At 53.0% G+C, this 15,580-nt stretch overlaps 3 protein-coding genes across 6 annotated transcripts; 2 read left to right on the top strand and 1 right to left on the bottom strand.

Annotated features, from left to right (window-relative positions):
- Window positions 1–62: 62 nt before the first annotated feature.
- LOC114844192 (zinc finger protein 418-like) lies at window positions 63–3,790 on the bottom strand. Of its 2 annotated transcripts, none has more exons than XM_055503768.1 (3): window positions 2,771–3,790; window positions 2,388–2,493; window positions 63–1,237 (listed from the first exon to the last, which is right to left on the bottom strand). In XM_055503768.1, exons 1-3 carry the CDS (start codon window positions 3,098–3,100, stop codon window positions 354–356), a joined length of 1,320 nt encoding a protein of 439 aa, XP_055359743.1. In that variant the 5' UTR covers window positions 3,101–3,790; the 3' UTR covers window positions 63–353. The 2 variants fall into 2 exon arrangements, with proteins under 2 accessions (XP_055359743.1, XP_028987193.1); XM_029131360.3 differs by having other exon boundaries at window positions 2,400–2,493; window positions 2,771–3,781.
- A 669-nt stretch (window positions 3,791–4,459) lies between these two features.
- On the top strand, window positions 4,460–11,755 carry LOC114844770 (rho GTPase-activating protein 30-like). Its single transcript, XM_055503735.1, is given in 14 exon segments — window positions 4,460–5,270; window positions 5,540–5,642; window positions 6,058–6,202; window positions 6,514–6,596; window positions 7,062–7,169; window positions 7,254–7,372; window positions 7,522–7,690; window positions 7,758–7,855; window positions 7,965–8,036; window positions 8,126–8,806; window positions 8,903–9,093; window positions 9,168–9,961; window positions 10,288–11,377; window positions 11,380–11,755. Coding segments are annotated over 14 exon segments (3,891 nt in total). The 5' UTR covers window positions 4,460–5,182; the 3' UTR covers window positions 11,530–11,755.
- An 813-nt stretch (window positions 11,756–12,568) lies between these two features.
- LOC114844184 (replication initiator 1-like) lies at window positions 12,569–15,346 on the top strand. 3 transcript variants are annotated; one of them, XM_029131348.3, is made up of 4 exons: window positions 12,569–13,236; window positions 13,423–13,866; window positions 14,179–14,688; window positions 14,838–15,346. In XM_029131348.3, the coding sequence occupies exons 1-4, from the start codon at window positions 12,957–12,959 to the stop codon at window positions 15,290–15,292; spliced, it is 1,689 nt and encodes a 562-aa protein (XP_028987181.1). In that variant the 5' UTR covers window positions 12,569–12,956; the 3' UTR covers window positions 15,293–15,346. The 3 variants fall into 3 exon arrangements, with proteins under 3 accessions (XP_028987181.1, XP_028987180.1, XP_028987182.1); XM_029131347.3 differs by having other exon boundaries at window positions 12,573–13,236; window positions 14,835–15,346; XM_029131349.3 differs by having other exon boundaries at window positions 12,581–13,179; window positions 14,835–15,346.
- Window positions 15,347–15,580: the final 234 nt, after the last annotated feature.

Below are 15,580 nucleotides of genomic sequence, written 5' to 3'. Positions count from 1 at the left end.
CTGAAGAACTGATCTATGCAACTTCATACAGCTTTTATTTATGTGCAAATTTGAAACAAGTGTGAAGCCTCTACTTACAGCTTTATTTTCCAAAATCATTGTGCTGAAAGTTTCAGACTTTCCATTAATGAACAGGTACGACACACACATCAGCCCTGGACCTCAGCTGGTCTTCAGTTCACAGACAGAAAGTTTGTACATAATCTCTGCTGTGTGAAGAGGCAGAGGCTCCGCTGGGACCTCCCACAGTTTACCCTCTGTCTTCACACACATTTGACACATATCAAATATAATATTGTTGTGGTTTAATGCGGAAGCTTGCAGCTTCTGGTGCTGATTCAGCTAAATCCGCTTCAGTGGGCTGTTTTCTGGTGGGACTTGAGGCTGGAGCGCTGCGTGAAGCACTTCCCGCACAGCGAGCAGCCGTAGGGTTTCTCCCCGCTGTGGACCACCGCGTGCCGGATCAGGTTGCACTGCTTGGTGAAGCTGCGGCCGCACAGCAGGCAGCTGAAGGGCTTCTCCCCCGTGTGGCTCCTCTGGTGCTCCTTGAGCTGACTGAACCTCATGAAGCTCTTGTCGCAGTAGGTGCAGTTGAACCTCTTCTCGCCGATGCCGGACGTCCAGGGCGCCCTCGCCCTCATCCTCCTCGCCAGGCTCGAGCTGGCGAGGCCCCATCCGCGAAAGGCAGAACCTCCTGGATTTGGCGCCCTCAGAAGCTCGTCTGGGTCCCTCACTTGGGGGCCGGAGGTTCTGTACTGATCCTGTGACTGTTGAGGAATCGGGCTCTGATCTGAGTTGACCTGCGATAAAGCTTCATGTGCTTGTGGCCTCTTGCACCTTCTGCGTCTTTTCATTCGTGTTGCACTCACCATTATTGATTTCCGCACCATTCCCTGTAAATCCACAGTTGGTCCCTGCTCAAACTCGTGCCCGGCGCACGAGAAGTTCGACTCGCCCCCATCTCTGTTGGACCACATCTGGCCGTCGCCTTCCTGTGTCATAAACCTGTGGCCCGAGTGGAGCGGAGCTGCGTTCTCATCGGGCTCCTCTTTCACCAGCTTGACAACAACTTTTTGTTCGTCCTGGTTTTGGCTCAGCTGCTCAGGGAATGTATCATTGCCCCCGGGAGGAGAAGCTGCTGGTTCAGTGTTGTTGGGCTTCTCAGCTGAGTGGTCCAGAAAGTTCTCAGTCTGTATGAGCAGATGGGCTCGATAACATGGCTCCTCGGGTCCAGAAACTGGAAAAAAAGCACAGGGAACCACACACTTCAGTGATTCAGATTCAGATCAGTTTATTTAACGCTCAGTCAACAATGCAATAAAATGCTTATAGACAAAGAAGGAACCAACTTACGCGTAAAAATAATTTACAATAAAAAAGCACTGAATACCAATAAAAACAGTAAATACGGTCGCTAATAATCTGTCATGTTTCTTTGCATGTCTCTGCAGGTGTGGCGGTGAATGTGCCTGTTAATGTTGGTCATACAGGTCAAGGGGAGCATATTGCACTGATCACAGTTAAGTTGATGTTTTGCTGACAGCCTGGTGTAGAAACCGCGGTTCAGTCTGTAACGTCTGCTGGATCACAGCAGGCGTTAGTGACTTCCCATGATGCTCTGTGTGTCCGCACCACTCTCTGTTGTGACTTTGACCAGAGCAGTTCCTGTAACGCACCGTGATGCAGCCAGCCAGCAGGCTCTCAGTGGATGCTGGTGTTCATGCTGAACTTCAGTCTCCTCAGGAAGTACAGCGTCTGACCACAGTGTCACTATGTAATGACCAGGACCAGTCCTGTGTGATGTAGAGGAACTTGGAGCTGTTGACCTGCTCTACCTCGGGTGGTGGATGTGGATGGGGGCACGTCTGAGTCTGAGTCTCCTGAAGGCCACCACCATCTCCTTTGTTTTGCCGACACTGAGGGAGTTGTTGTTGTTGGAAAAACACTGCATTTTGCAGATTTGCTGTAACCTCGTTAGCTGTGACCTTGGTGTTCTCAGAGAGGTTCCCTCCCTTCTGCTCTGCAGGAAAAGGGAGTACCTGTGTGCAGCTTCTCTATCTGATGTGCAGGAAATACTCTCTCTTGCACCTCCCCGACTGGAAACCAACTATATTACGAGCAGTACTCTTTTCTTCAGTGAGAGGAAGTTGCCTTTGCTGTAAACGGCTCAGTCCTGGCAAGTAAAACCCTGAAGAAGGTCTCAACTGATTTGTTTTTTATACTGATTTTTTTTTAAATTCTATTTAAGAAGTAAAAAGGGAATTCACAATTTCCCCTAACAACAGTTGTTGTCCAGACACCAGCTGGTCAGAGTTCTCACCTCATCCTTGTAAGCTGTTTGTGTGTGTGTGTGTGTGTGTGTGTGTGTGTGTGTGTGTGTTGCCCACATTTGAACTCACTCTGACTGTTCTCCAGATTGCTCTTCCACGCGTCGTCCTCTGAACGTTCCTCCTTGACACGTTCAGCTTCGTCAGCGTCTATGCACTGCAACATCTGGTCATAAGGAACACACACAGGTCAAAGGTCACGTCAAAGAACTTACACTGACATGTCAACAACAATTCAGCACAAAAGCAGTAGTAAAATGGGATGTGTAACGAACTATATTACAAAGTTCTAAATACAACCTGTTTTTTTCTGTATACTGTATATTACAGTCCATTTATCTTAATTAGATTAATTTAATTAATTAGTTTACTTTAGTTTAGTGCAGCTACAGTCCCTTCTTTCACCTGCATTCATTGGCTAATCAGAACCAGCACCTTTGTACCTGGGGCCCGTTCCACTCTGTCCCCGGACACGAACTCTCCGCGGCTGGAGGAGAAGCGCGCGCCGCGGCCGCGTCCGCGGACCTCGGGTGAGGCTGCTGCTCCGTCCTGTCGTCGCCTCTGCGCCTGGCGCGCATCCTGCTCCTCCTCAGCTCAGCCTCCATCGCCTCGCACTTCCGCTTCAGCAGGGCGATGTCGCGCCGGCTCTGGCTCACCTCCAGCCGCAGCAGCGCGCAGCTGTCGTCCACGCGCCGCTTGATCTCCGCCACCGCCGCCGCCGCCAGCACCTCCATGACGGACAGCACCTGTCTCTGGAAGCCGCCGCTCTCCATCTCACGTGTCCACGCACAGGCACACACGCGGGCCCGTGAACGCGTACAAACAGCCGCGGCTCTGGCACGGAGAGACAGATGCGCTCCGCGGGACTTGCTGTTCGGTTTAGTGACGACTGCGGCTCGTCCGCGTGCACGGACGTACAGTAGAATAAAACAAAGCTACTGTAGAGAACGACAAGCTGACTTCCACTGAGGTCGTTGATTACCGTAAATATGCAACTAAGTGCTCACTGTGATCCGTCAGTAAAGTAAAGTAAAAAAGTCCATTAAAAACATATTAAATGCTGCATCGTGTGTCTTTTGTTATTATATTTTTATTTATATTATGACTTATTCATGTCATGTCCTTTGAGGTCCTTTCTAGCCAATTAGGGAGTCAGTGATTAGTGCTGACAGATCTGATTCGGTTATAATTGATGCTGAGAAGGAGCTGATGGTGGAGGAGTGGGACAGGTTCACCTGCTGCAGCTGGCTCCATCCATTATAGGTGTGCTGAACGGATGTGTCAGTTGGCTCTGCCTGTCTGTCTGCCTGCCTGTCTGTCTGTCTGACTAACTGCCTGCCGCTGACTTCCTGTTTGTCTGTCTGTCTGACTGACTGCCTGCCTGTCTGTCTGACTGACTGCCTGCCTGTCTACCTGACTGACTGCCTACCTGCCTGTCTGTCTGACTGACTGCCTGCCCGTCTGCCTGACTGACTGACTGCCTGCCCGTCTGCCTGACTGACTGACTGCCTGCCTGCCCGTCTGTCTGTCTGTCTGTCTGTCTGTCTGCCTGTCTGCCTGACTGCTTGTCTGTCTACATACAGGATGTTCACCTAAATGCAACCCTAATCTCTGCATTCTAGAGTCATTCATCAGGACGCTGACATCATCATGTCAACTTATCATTGTGTCAAAAAGTACTGACATTAACTCATCATTTTCTGTCAGTCACACTGTTTGTTAATCTGTGGTCACTTTTGTGTCTGCTTCAGTTTCTGTTGTGGTCACGTCACTGCCGGGACCTGTGCGGCCGCTCGGTACCGCACAGTGGGCCGAGCCCGGTTCTGGCGGCCGTGTGTGCTGCACAGCCAGCCTCAGTGAACGTAGTTGTGTATTTGTTTTCCAGCGCTGTCACACATGACGCTGGGCTGACACAAAGGCAGCACATAAAGGGAAATAGATGCTCAGCGCAGATACAGCGGTCTGATTTCCCTCCTCTGACGGCAGAGGCGGCGAAACCGTGCTTCACGCACAGAGAGAAAGCACGAGCGAAGGAGAGACACTCAGGAAGTTAACAGGGGAAGTTTAGTGGTTTCTTGCGTCATCGCTTTATGCTGCTTCTGAGCCGATGCAGAGTGAAGGTAGGAACCCTCGAATTCGCCGTTTAGCCTCGTTTCTTTACGTTTCTGCACCTAAAGCCTCTATAGCAGCGCAGCGACAGGGCGACGCGGCGCGACGCAGGCGGTGGCAGGTGGGAGCTGATGACTTGGTCTTCGAGCCGCTCTATGAGTCTGTAGCTCAGCACAGCTCCACTTCCGCTGCGCTGAAGCAGGGGCCGCGAAGGCTCCGACATGAGGGCGGCCCGGTGACCGGGCCGCGCCGTCCCCACGGCCGAGATCGCACGCTTGGACGGGTCCACGGCCCAGACACACGTTAGCGTGTGAGCGAAACACCCGCAGCCTCCATTGAGTGAATAGGAGAAGTTCAGCGTCAAGGGTGTGGCCTTTCATTCGAAAATAAATTGAGTTCACGGGGGAAGTGCAGCGCCACAAATGCACAGAGAGGATTCAGAGACGCTCTGTGTTCTGTTCTGAGAGGAAATTGCTATAAAGTGGTGTTTGCACAAAGACAGAGTTGTGATTTCTGCAGGTTCGGGAGACGAGCCGAAGTGTAAGACTCCAGAAAGACAGAGGAAGCGAGCTGCACCCACCAGCATGCAGAGCTGAAAGCCTGAAAGCCTCCACGGAGCCAGCGCCACCTCAACCCAGTGGGGCCCACGTCCAGGAGTCACAGCCTCACAGAGTCAGAGCCGGTGGGGGCCACGAAGCGAGCAGCTCCCGTCGGGTCTGACTGTGAGAGAGGCCACACAGGAAGAGATGCGGAGAGTCCGGAGAAGAGGAGGGAACAAGGAGAAGGTGTTCGGATGCGACCTGCTCGAGCACCTGACCGCCTCCTCCCACGAGAGTAAGACCCCACGGCAGCAAAGCAGGAGATCATAGGGTGTGAACAGGAGTCATGATCAGGCGTCTGTGAGCATGTCTGACATAGGAGCAGGTTCATGGCAGCGCTCAGTAACTCAAACACAGGGATCACGGGTTCAGAAACGCAGCTGAGACGTGAAGCAGTTCACAGCTTTGACCTGGTTTTTACTCATTTTTACGCCTTCACAGTCATAAGCAGCTCCACCTCAGGCCTCTTGGGGTCACTCACACCTTCACCTCTGCTTCCTGCAGTCCCTCAGGTCTTGCAGAGCTGCAGCTCATTTGTTGAGCAGCACGGTGTCGTTGATGGAATCTACAGGTTGTCGGGCGTCTCGTCCAACATCCAGAAGCTGAGGCAAGTGTGTGTGTGTGTGTGTGTGTGTGTGTGTGTGTGTGTGTGTGTGTGTGTGTGTGTGTGTGTGTGTGTGTGTGTGTGTGTGTGTGTGTGTGTCTGCAGTTACACCTGAGTGGGGAATCCTTTTATTTCTACCAAAGTGGGACCCTATGGTCCCTTGTGGGGCCCTTTAGCGGTGCCCCACAACTTTAAAGGCCTTTTTGAGGGTCAAGATGCGATTTCGGGTTAGAATTGAGGTTTGGTTCAGATTAGAGCAATGGTTGGACGCCTGCCTTTATTTGTGATGGTTAAGGTAGAGGGCTAGGGAAGGCATAATGTCAATGGTGGGGCCCCACTTTTATAGCACAGAAAGGCCGTGTGTGTGTGTGTGCATGCGTACCTGTTAACAGGCTCTAACGTGGATGTGTCCTTTCAGGGGGGAGTTCGAGAGCGATGGGGCTCCGGAGCTGAACAAGGACTTGTACCTGCAGGACATCCACTGCGTCAGCTCTCTGTGCAAAGCCTACTTCAGGGAGCTGCCCAACCCGCTGCTCACCTACCAGCTCTATGACAAGTTCGCTGTGAGTAGCTCTGACTCGTGGCCGCATCGGACACAGAGCCAGAGTCGGAGTCAGAGTCAGAGTCGGAGACGGAGCCGGAGCCGGAGTCGGAGTCGGAGTCGGAGTCGGAGTCGGAGTCGGAGCCGGAGCCAGAGCCAGAGTCAGAGTCAGAGTCAGAGTCAGAGTCAGAGCCAGAGCCAGAGCCAGAGCCAGAGTCAGAGTCAGAGCCAGAGCCAGAGTCAGAGTCAGAGCCAGAGCCAGAGTCAGAGTCAGAGCCAGAGTCAGAGTCAGAGTCAGACGCTCATTCACACACGCTGCTCGTTGTGTTGCAGGAGGCCGTGTCCATCCAGCTGGAGGAGGAGAGGCTGGTGAAGATCCGGGATGTGCTGAAGGAATTACCCCGACCACATTACAGGTAGAGAAGCGAGCTGCACCCTGGGCTGATGGGAAGCATCACCAGCATCAGGACATGACATGAACGAGCAGCTTGGACCACAAACATACAGTTTTAACAGTAAAGTCAGAGAATAAGACACATACACAGATTTAAACACTGAACTTCTGGTTGGAGCTGAAGTAGAGAAGTACTGACTTCACTTTGAGGCTGTGATGGCTGCTGGTAAAGGTGAAACTCATTTAAGCCGCATCACTTCTGCTCCAGACACACTGTGTGTGTGTGTGTGTGTGTGTGTGTGTGTGTGTGTGTGTGTGTGTGTGTGTGCGTGCGTGCGTGCGTGTGTGCGTGCCTGTCTGTCTGTCTGTCTGTCTGTCTGTCTGTCTGTCTGTCTGTCTGTCTGTCTGTCTGTCTGTCTGTCTGTCTGTCTGCCTGTCTGTCTGCCTGTCTGCCTTTAAACGCTGCCCGTCCCCTTCTTCCCATCAGGACTCTGGAGTTCCTGATGCGTCATCTCGTCAGAATGGCCTCGCATTCCTCGGAGACCAACATGCACGCCAGGAACCTGGCCATCGTCTGGGCTCCCAATCTGCTCAGGTTGGCTGTAGATTCAGGGGGTGTGGGGTCCTGGATGTTGTCCTGTAGCCACCGTTTACCCTCTGTTTCCATCCACTGCACCAGGTCAAAGGACATCGAGGCGTCTGGGTTCAACGGCACAGCAGCGTTCATGGAGGTCAGGGTTCAGTCCATCGTGGTGGAGTTCATCCTCACACACGTCCCTCAGCTGTTTCCTGAACAAGGTGAGAAACAGCAGCTACACACACACACACACACACACACACACACACAAACACACACACACACACACACACACACACACACACACACACACATACACACACACACACACACACACACACACACTGACCTCCATCTTCTCCACCTTCAGGGGCGTCCGCTGAGCGGAGGAACTCTCTCCCGTCTCCGTCAGCTCTGTCCAGCTCTGGGGAGCCGGTTTTCAAGTTTGTTCCATCTCCTTCCAACTTTGGGAACATCAGTCCAGGAGACGGTCCTTTGGCCATAAGACCCTACCACGCCATCATCGAAGGCACAGACAAGTGAGTGTGTTCCTGAGCTGCTCCCTGCAGGTTTAAGCTCATCTAACCTCATCGCGTCTGCTTTCAGGAGGAAAGGATCTCTGAAGGGCAAGAAGTGGATGTCCATCTTCAACATCGGAGGACGATTCCCCGACCCTCGGAAGAAACACAAACACTCAGCAAAAGGTCTGAAAAAAAGCAAAGCTGGTTGATTTTTATGACACAGTCAAAATTGAGTTTAAAGTGTGTCAGTAAATTCAATATAAAATGTTTATATACGTTTTTTGTGTTTCAGAGAAAGAGCGGCCTCCTCTGAGACCAGCGAGAAGCATGGACTCGCTCAGCTCCCCGTTGTACCCCAAAGAAGGTGCCGCCTGAACCCTGCTAACTGATCTGGGACCAGCCCAGCTTAGCCTAGCAGCTCACCAGCTTTCATCCCTGTGTTTCGTCTGCCAGGTTCCCGGCATCCTGCTCAGCGCCCTCCCTCCACCAGCACGTCGCCCCTCGTCACCAGCTCCCCCAAGTCCGGCTCGGAGGCTGCCGGCTCCGTGGGGGGCATCGGCGTCAGCGAGTACGCCGTGACGTACCGCAGGGGAACCGGACTGGTCAGCGGGGGGGCCGGGACCCAAGGCACCTACACGGCTCTCGACCCCGAAGGTTTAGGAGTCGCCGGCAGTGAGTCCGTCCAAACCAGGTCCCCGGGACTCTCCAACAAAGCAGGACGGAGAGCGGCCATGCACATCACAGGCCCCACCATGGTCACCGTGCCACTACACATCACCTCGAACCTGGCGCTAGGAGTGCTGCAAGGCGGAGGCGGCGACAGAGTCATCCACCGCGGCAGAGATAAAGAGGGAGGAGATGCAAGCGAGGGCGGGAGGACAGAGAGGAAGGCGGAGGAGAGGAGGAAACCTCCCCGGAGGAAGGACAGGGGGGGAGTGGTGGCGGTGGACGGGAGCACGCTGGCAGGAGAAGGAGGAGGTGGGGAGGACAAGGAGGAGCCGAGGGAGGAACAGGAGGTGACAGAAGCTTGTAGCCAGAAGCCGGAGCTGGTGGTGAGGAGCACGTCCAGCCAGCGCGAAGCCCAAAGCCCCGAATCCAGCACGAACGACCCCGAGGACAACGACGAGTACATGGGTAAAGCATCAGGTCCAGGTTCTGATCGCGCAGCTGAGCTAACAACCGCTAACTGTGTTATGCCTGATGTTATTGGTGCCTGTGTGTCGTTCTCAGTGATGAAGGGAGCGGAAGCTGAGGCTCCGCCCGCCGACGACCGCGCGTCCGACGCCTCCGACGCGCTCAACGCCACCGAAGCTGCAGGCGACGACCACGAGCTGTCCGGCTACGTCCAGGACAACTTCGAGTTCCTGGACCAGATGGACTGCAGCGCGCTGGACCACATGGACAGCAGCGCCTCCTATCAGGTGCGTCAGACGCTCCCGTCGGCCCTGTCTTCTTCTTCTTCTCCCCTCACTTCCTGTCTCGCTTCGCCTCCTAGACGATCGAGTTCTCTGTGGAGCCTCCGTGTCACTCAGATGAGGAGTATGAACTCATGAGTCAGCAGCTGGCCGAGCATTCAGGCCCTGAAGCTCTCGCCCACAGCCCCAACGAGCTGAACCCACACAGACCGCTCAGCCTGGACCTGCAGAACCGATACACTAAGTCCCTCAGCCTGCCTCATATGACGTCACCCGTCCAGGGTCCGGAGGGGGGGCTCTGCTCTGAGGACGAGGATCTAGGGGACAACAGTGATGAGGAGGAGGAGGACTACAGTAGCGAGGAAGACGAGAGCATGTTTTATAAAAGCCTCCCCGCTGATCTCTTCTTAAACGATGCTAACTTCAAACTAGGCGTTCAGACACAAGAGAGCTGCAGGACAGACAGAGCTGCCGGGAGCTCGGAGGACACAGAGGCTGAGACGCTGCAGGTGGAGGAAGCAGCCGCTACACAGCAGCGGGTGGAGGAAGCGGGAGGTGAGGACGGACTGGAAGACGAGCACATAACGAAGGAGGAGGAGGAGGAGCAGGGGGAGGAGGAGGGGGAGGAGGAGAAGAAGAAGGAGGAGGAGGAGGAGGGGAAAGAGGAGAAGAAGAAGGAGGAGGAGGAGGAGAAGGAGAAGACGAAGAAGGAGGAGGAGGAGCAGGAGGAGGAGGAGAAGAAGAAGGAGGAGCAGGAGGAGGAGGAGAAGAAGAAGGAGGAGAAGAAGAAGGAGGAGGAGGAGGAGGAGAAGAAGAAGGAGGAGGAGGACGCGCCTGATGAAGGAGGAGATCCACCAGAGCAGCTGGAGCAGAGGTGACAGCGATTCCACATCTGCCACAAGTTTAACAGGCTTCCTGTGCTTGTGTTTACAGCTTGTTGTGTTGAAAACATAATTAATCATTAGTTTAATGTGAGGATTAAAGTACTTCCGATCCTGAAGCTTCTTTAACCTGTTAAACAGCATATTTAAGATATTCCAGGCCTTGATTTCTTTAAACATGGTCTGCTTTTATCAATAAATGCAGCTGGACTGAATAGAACTCTAAAGGTCATTTCCCACCTGCTGAATGAAGTAAATCCCATCTCATGAGCAGAATCTTGTTTTTCTGTCTGAACGCTTTCTACGTGTCTGTTTGCAGCAGAACAGCGGAGGAATTCCTGAGCGTCGTGGAAGATTCTCCTGCTCCTGATGCGTCAGCAGCCCTTGAGTTCCCACCACCACCAGATGACAAGGTCTCAGCAGCGGAGGATCCTCACAGCGACTGCAGTGCACATTTCTATGAAGAGGACGGAGGTTCATTAGAGCCCAGAGACGTTCAAGAGACAAACAGTGATGATGAAGACAGGAAGGACAACAGAGAGGCAGACGCAGTAAGTCAAGTTCTGGAAATAAATGAAAATCATCAGAACATTTGTGAAGAACCTTCAGAGGAAGACAACGACGTAATGACTGACAGAAACCACGAAGAAGAGAAGCTGGAAGGCGACAAACAGCTTGAAGGTGCAACTTGTGGGAGCAGCGGTGAAATCTGGGACGAGCTGGAGGATGTGATCTGTGAAGTGATAGAGGATGAGGAGAGTGAGCAGGCGAAGAGGAAGGGTGTGTCTGGGCAGGACGGCGCTGGAGAGGAGGCTTCAGAGGAGAAAGAGGAGGAGAAAGAGCAGGCAAACGAGACAGAGACAGAACGGGGGGCGGAGGCTGATGAAAAGCTGTCAAACCCAGAGTTCCTGGAAAATGAGACTCATTCATCGGAGACAGGTGAAGTGGAAGATGCAACTCAAGGGAGCCTGGACTTCAGTGACGAAGTACAGCTTGAGGAAGAAGCGGCTTCAGAGGAGCCAGAGAAGGAGAGCAATGATGGAGAGAAGTCTGAGGAGCAGCCGGTACCAGCAGCCAGCGGGTCGGACCCACAGGAGGACAGGAAGTGTGCGGAGGACATCGCCCCCGGAGGAGTGGGCAGGAAGCTGGTCGTCTCCAAGAGCCCAAAGGTCTGTCTGGTCAAAGCGGTGCCGGTCGTGCCCCCGAAGCCTCAGCACTGCAAAATCACCGCCCTGAGCCTCCGGCAGCAGCAGCAGCAGCTGAGGGTCCCGGCAGAGCAGGACAAAGCAGGGGACAAAGAGCGGGACAGGAGGAGGGACGGCGACGACGCCAACAGGAACAGCCCCCTCAGCATGTGCTTCGACGAGGCCGTTGCCATAGCAACCATGAGGCGCGGGAAGGAGAAGGTCTGCGAGAAGGAGAGGCAGAGGGATTGGGGAAGCGAAGCGCCGTGAGGAGCTTCCTCTACAAACTCTTTTTCTACACGTTGTACAAAAAGCTGTGCCATCTACTGATCAGGGAATCGTTTTCAAACAGCTCACAACAGGGTTACCTGTTTTAGTGTTTACTGAGGGTCCTTATTGCTTGTTCACTAACTCGATGTGAGGAGTGTTGCAATAGCAGTGCGTGGTCATTGTGGAAGGATTACAATTATACCATATTTAGAATTTATAAAGTGTATGTATACATACTGCATAATTTAAATGTCTGCAAATGTCACTCATCTCATCCACAGGATGAAGGATTTATTTTTGGATTATCAGAATAAAATGACGTTTTCATGATGATGTCTGGCTTTTTATGATTCATTTTACTTTAAACTCAACTTATTTTATTGGCGTCAATTCATTTGAACTTGCAAGGAATAGTATAAAACTAAGACTGGTAACACGCAAATATAAATAATACTAAACATTTGGTTAAGTTGACAATATGTATAAGATATATTTTCATTTCTCATACTCCTTTTAGGACAAACATTTATGTTTAAATTTTAATTTCTAACTAAATTTGTGGTTTTAAAATCTTTTCTTCCTTTGTTATTAGTATTGTTCTAGTACAAAAAGTATATATAATGCTAATAATATAAGTACACATAAAGTTTAAAATGTATTTTACAATTATTTGTATTTTATATTTTAACTTGTTTTTACATTTATTAGAAGACTTACGGTTTTACCTGTTACGTCACATCCGCTGTCTTGTTGACCCGGAACCAAAATAAAACACTTGCCATAAAGCTTCGACTCGCGTTCTATATTATGCTCCATTTATGTTCTTATTTTAATGACGCCTCTTCCCTCCTCGTTTGGTTCGCACGTGGCAGCCATCGTGGATGTTCCAGCTAAAGCTGCAGTGGATGAAAGTCTCACAACAAACTAAAAAATACCGCAAAGTTGGAATTTGCTTTATGAACTTAAGTTGGCTTAGTACAGAAAAGCTACAATAATTATTTGATTAACGGTCCAATAATAAAAATAAATAAAACCCAAAACTTTGCAGATTCTTATCGTATTCCACACCACAATTATTGGGTAATTTTTAAAAATTTATTATTTATTTTTTTAAATAATTTTTTCAATTACTTTCTACTAACTGACTCATGAGTTGACTTCCCATGGAAGACATTTGTTCATCAAACCGTTCACACAGATATTTGCGGACTTAGGAGTCGAACTGGTGAAGCTAAAACTCAACAGACGCGTTCAGCACCTCTGGAAGTAACTGTTTTCCAGAAGCGAGGACTCGCTCCTGCGCCGAACCTCCCGTATTTTCGCTATTTGTGTCCTCACTTCCGTTAAACGGGAAACCGTTTACGCTTTGTACTTATTAGCGGCCGCTAGCTGCAGGCGGCGCATTAAAGCCAGGCCACGCAAACAGCTGCGGTTTGTGCGCAATCAACTGTTGCGTCACCGAGGCGCGCGTCCGACGCCGGGACCGGTTCGTGCGTTCGCCTCAGGCTCCCGTCACTGGGTTTGAGTCGGAACCATGCTGAGCAGCGCCGCGCTGCGGGCCCGGGTCGCCTCCATAATCGATGCCCTGTGCAGAACGGCCGTGGCAGAGATCGCCAAAGTTGTGGAGGACGGAATGGTGGCGCTGCGGCTGGAGATGTGCGAGCAGCAGAGCGAGATCAACAGGCTGAGGAGCGACGTCGAGCTCCTCCACGCGGAGCTGAGCGCCGCGCAGCGGACGGTGAAGCTGAGCGCGGACGGTGAGACGGTTCTGCCGCGGGTTGAACCCGGTACCGTCCAGCCCTGTGCTCCTCACGGTCAGAGTCACAAACCTGTGACCTTCACACAGGCCGGTTCCGTGAGCTCAGCTGGACCCAACCTTCCCCACTGAGCGTTCAAAGTGTTGCATTCATGGTTCTTGTTTCCTGTGCCTGGTTTGACCACTGCATGAGTGATGCAAACAGTACAAGTCTTGACACAGATTTCCCTTTGTCCGTCTGCAGGTAGTGATGTCCGGCGTCTCCTCGTCGAGTCAGAGCACAACAACCTGTCGGGACCTGAGTTCCGGGTTCAGCCCAAACGTGAGGATGAGATGAGTGAAGGGTCCGGAGGGCGAGGAGAGCCGGTTCTGCGTGAAGGCGGCACCGGCCAGACTGAGTCCCACTCCCTGGACGCCACCAGGCGCGTTGGGCCGGGCCCGTTCGGCGCCGGGCCGCTCGGTTCCGGTCCGCTCCGTGGCCTTTGCGGCGCGGCGAGGGACAGCACGGGGAAGAGGCTGCAGAAGGACCGCGTGTGTCCGCACTGCGGCAAGTGCTTCGAGCGCGCCGGCCACCTGGAGAGGCACAAACGCATCCACACGGGCGAGAAACCGCATCGCTGCGAGACGTGTGGGAGACGCTTCAACCAGAAGAGCAGCCTGAAGGAGCACGCGAAGACCCACAGCAGGTGTAAGTGCACAGGTTCAGCCGTTCTGGTGTGAATGAATTCCTCCCGTTGTCTTTGCTGACACGGGTCAGGACCTCCAGCAGCTCCAGCAGAGCAGGATTCATCAGGGTGACTGGAATCCAGCTTGGATTTCTCCACAGGTCCCTTTAATGTCTTTAGACTTTACATTTTGTCTAAACACTATATTTTATAGCTGATAAAGTCTATTATTATATATTTGTCTCTGCATCGTCTCCACGTGCAGCACCTGGAGGTCTCTGAACCCGTGGTTCAGGAGCAGGAAATGAAATCAAACCCTCCTTTTGCTTCACCAGGCATCGAGCGCAGACCAGTTGAGATCCCAGTGAAGGAGGAGAAGCAGAATCTGGGCTTGGACCCGGTCTCGGACGGCGCCGAGGCGTGTGTGCAGGTCAAGGCCGAGCCCGTCGAGGAGGCAATAACACACAGACTCACGAAGCAGGAAGCGGACGCGCTCACTGTGACGTGTGGGTCGTCTGAGTGGCCGGATCCCGGAGGCCCGGGTCGGACCGGGCCCGCTCCGCGCCCCCCGGTACCAGCAGAGGCCTCCTGCAGCGCCGCCTCCCAAAGCTCCCGTGGCTCCTCAGACTCGTCTCGGACCCGTCGTGACTCCGGGTCGCGGGCCGACCTCAAACCCAAGAAGAGCTCGGCGTGCCTGTACTGCGGCAAGCGGTTCCAGCGCTCCGGCCACCTGGAGAGACACCTGCGGATCCACACGGGCGAGAAACCGTACGGCTGCTACATCTGCGGGAGGTGCTTCAATCAGAACAGCAGCCTCAAGGGCCACATGAGGACGCACCAGAAACGTAAGCGCAAACCGCTTCTCCACCGCAGTCCAAGCTTCCTCACTCTCCTCTGGTTCCGAGTCCGGGCGTCGTCCCTGACGGCCCACTATTATTCAAATGAAACCAATAACAAGTGTCGGCTTTGCTTTGCTCCTTTGTTTCCTCAGCAGGTGACGCCACAGACGTCCTGACCGCACGTCCCATGATGCTGACGGATCATCCGGCGCCGCAGAACCCGTGTGCGGCTCCGGCGCCGGCGCCGTCCGGGCTCCAGCGGCCGGGCTCGTTGTTCAGCGGGGCGGCTGAGACGGTGAAGGTGGAGGCGGCTGTGACGCCTGCTCCTCAGCTGACGGATCAGCAGATCCCAGAGCGGGACTGGACTCGGGAGGAGCTCGTGTCCGGGTTCGATGCGACGGCGTCAGGTAATGGACAGGACGGCAGAGAGCTGAAGCGCTTCATATGCTCACATTGTAGGCAAAGCTTTGACTCCTTCAGTTTCTTTGAGATGCACCAGTGTCAAACTGCCACAGAGACGTTGCTCACCTGTGACATCTGCGACAAGGTCTTTGATCACCTGAGCATCTTGAAACTGCATCTTAAGCTGCACGCCATTCAAAATCACTAAGTTGACGTTTACCTTGTTCTCGGTTCGACAGTGAAATAAATATTCTCCTCTAAACCAAGCGTCTTGTTTGTCTGTCGCCGCCGGGGCTCCGGCTGCTTGTCGTTCTCCCTGTCGTCCAGCAGGGGGCAGCGCTCCACAGCTTGTGCCGCACAGGTTTGATCGATCCTTTCACCATCTAGCGTCAATATGAGGCGTTTGCTCCATCGGTTACTGCGACAGTTGACTTCAAAACGAAGATTCTGTGGAGTTTTGATCTTTTACGTTGCTACATTTTGGGGAAACTGTATT

This window comes from Betta splendens, chromosome 17 (assembly GCF_900634795.4).
Source record: "Betta splendens chromosome 17, fBetSpl5.4, whole genome shotgun sequence".
Classification (NCBI taxonomy): Eukaryota; Metazoa; Chordata; class Actinopteri; order Anabantiformes; family Osphronemidae; genus Betta; species Betta splendens.
This window is presented reverse-complemented; position numbering and strand designations above follow the sequence as displayed.

Excerpts from the sequence above, each read along its gene's own strand:
- LOC114844192 (XM_055503768.1), bottom strand. The coding sequence starts at position 3,100 with ATGGAGAGCGGCGGCTTCCAGAGACAGGTGCTGTCCGTCATGGAGGTG. Across the intron at positions 2,494-2,770 it reads CAGAGTGGAACGGGCCCCAG|ATGTTGCAGTGCATAGACGC; the intron begins GTACAAAGGTGC and ends CCTTATGACCAG. Across the intron at positions 1,238-2,387 it reads CAGTCAGAGTGAGTTCAAAT|TTTCTGGACCCGAGGAGCCA; the intron begins GTGGGCAACACA and ends CTTTTTTTCCAG.
- LOC114844184 (XM_029131347.3), top strand. The coding sequence starts at position 12,957 with ATGCTGAGCAGCGCCGCGCTGCGGGCCCGGGTCGCCTCCATAATCGAT. Across the intron at positions 13,237-13,422 it reads CCAGCCCTGTGCTCCTCACG|GTAGTGATGTCCGGCGTCTC; the intron begins GTCAGAGTCACA and ends GTCCGTCTGCAG. Across the intron at positions 13,867-14,178 it reads CGCGAAGACCCACAGCAGGT|GCATCGAGCGCAGACCAGTT; the intron begins GTAAGTGCACAG and ends TTGCTTCACCAG.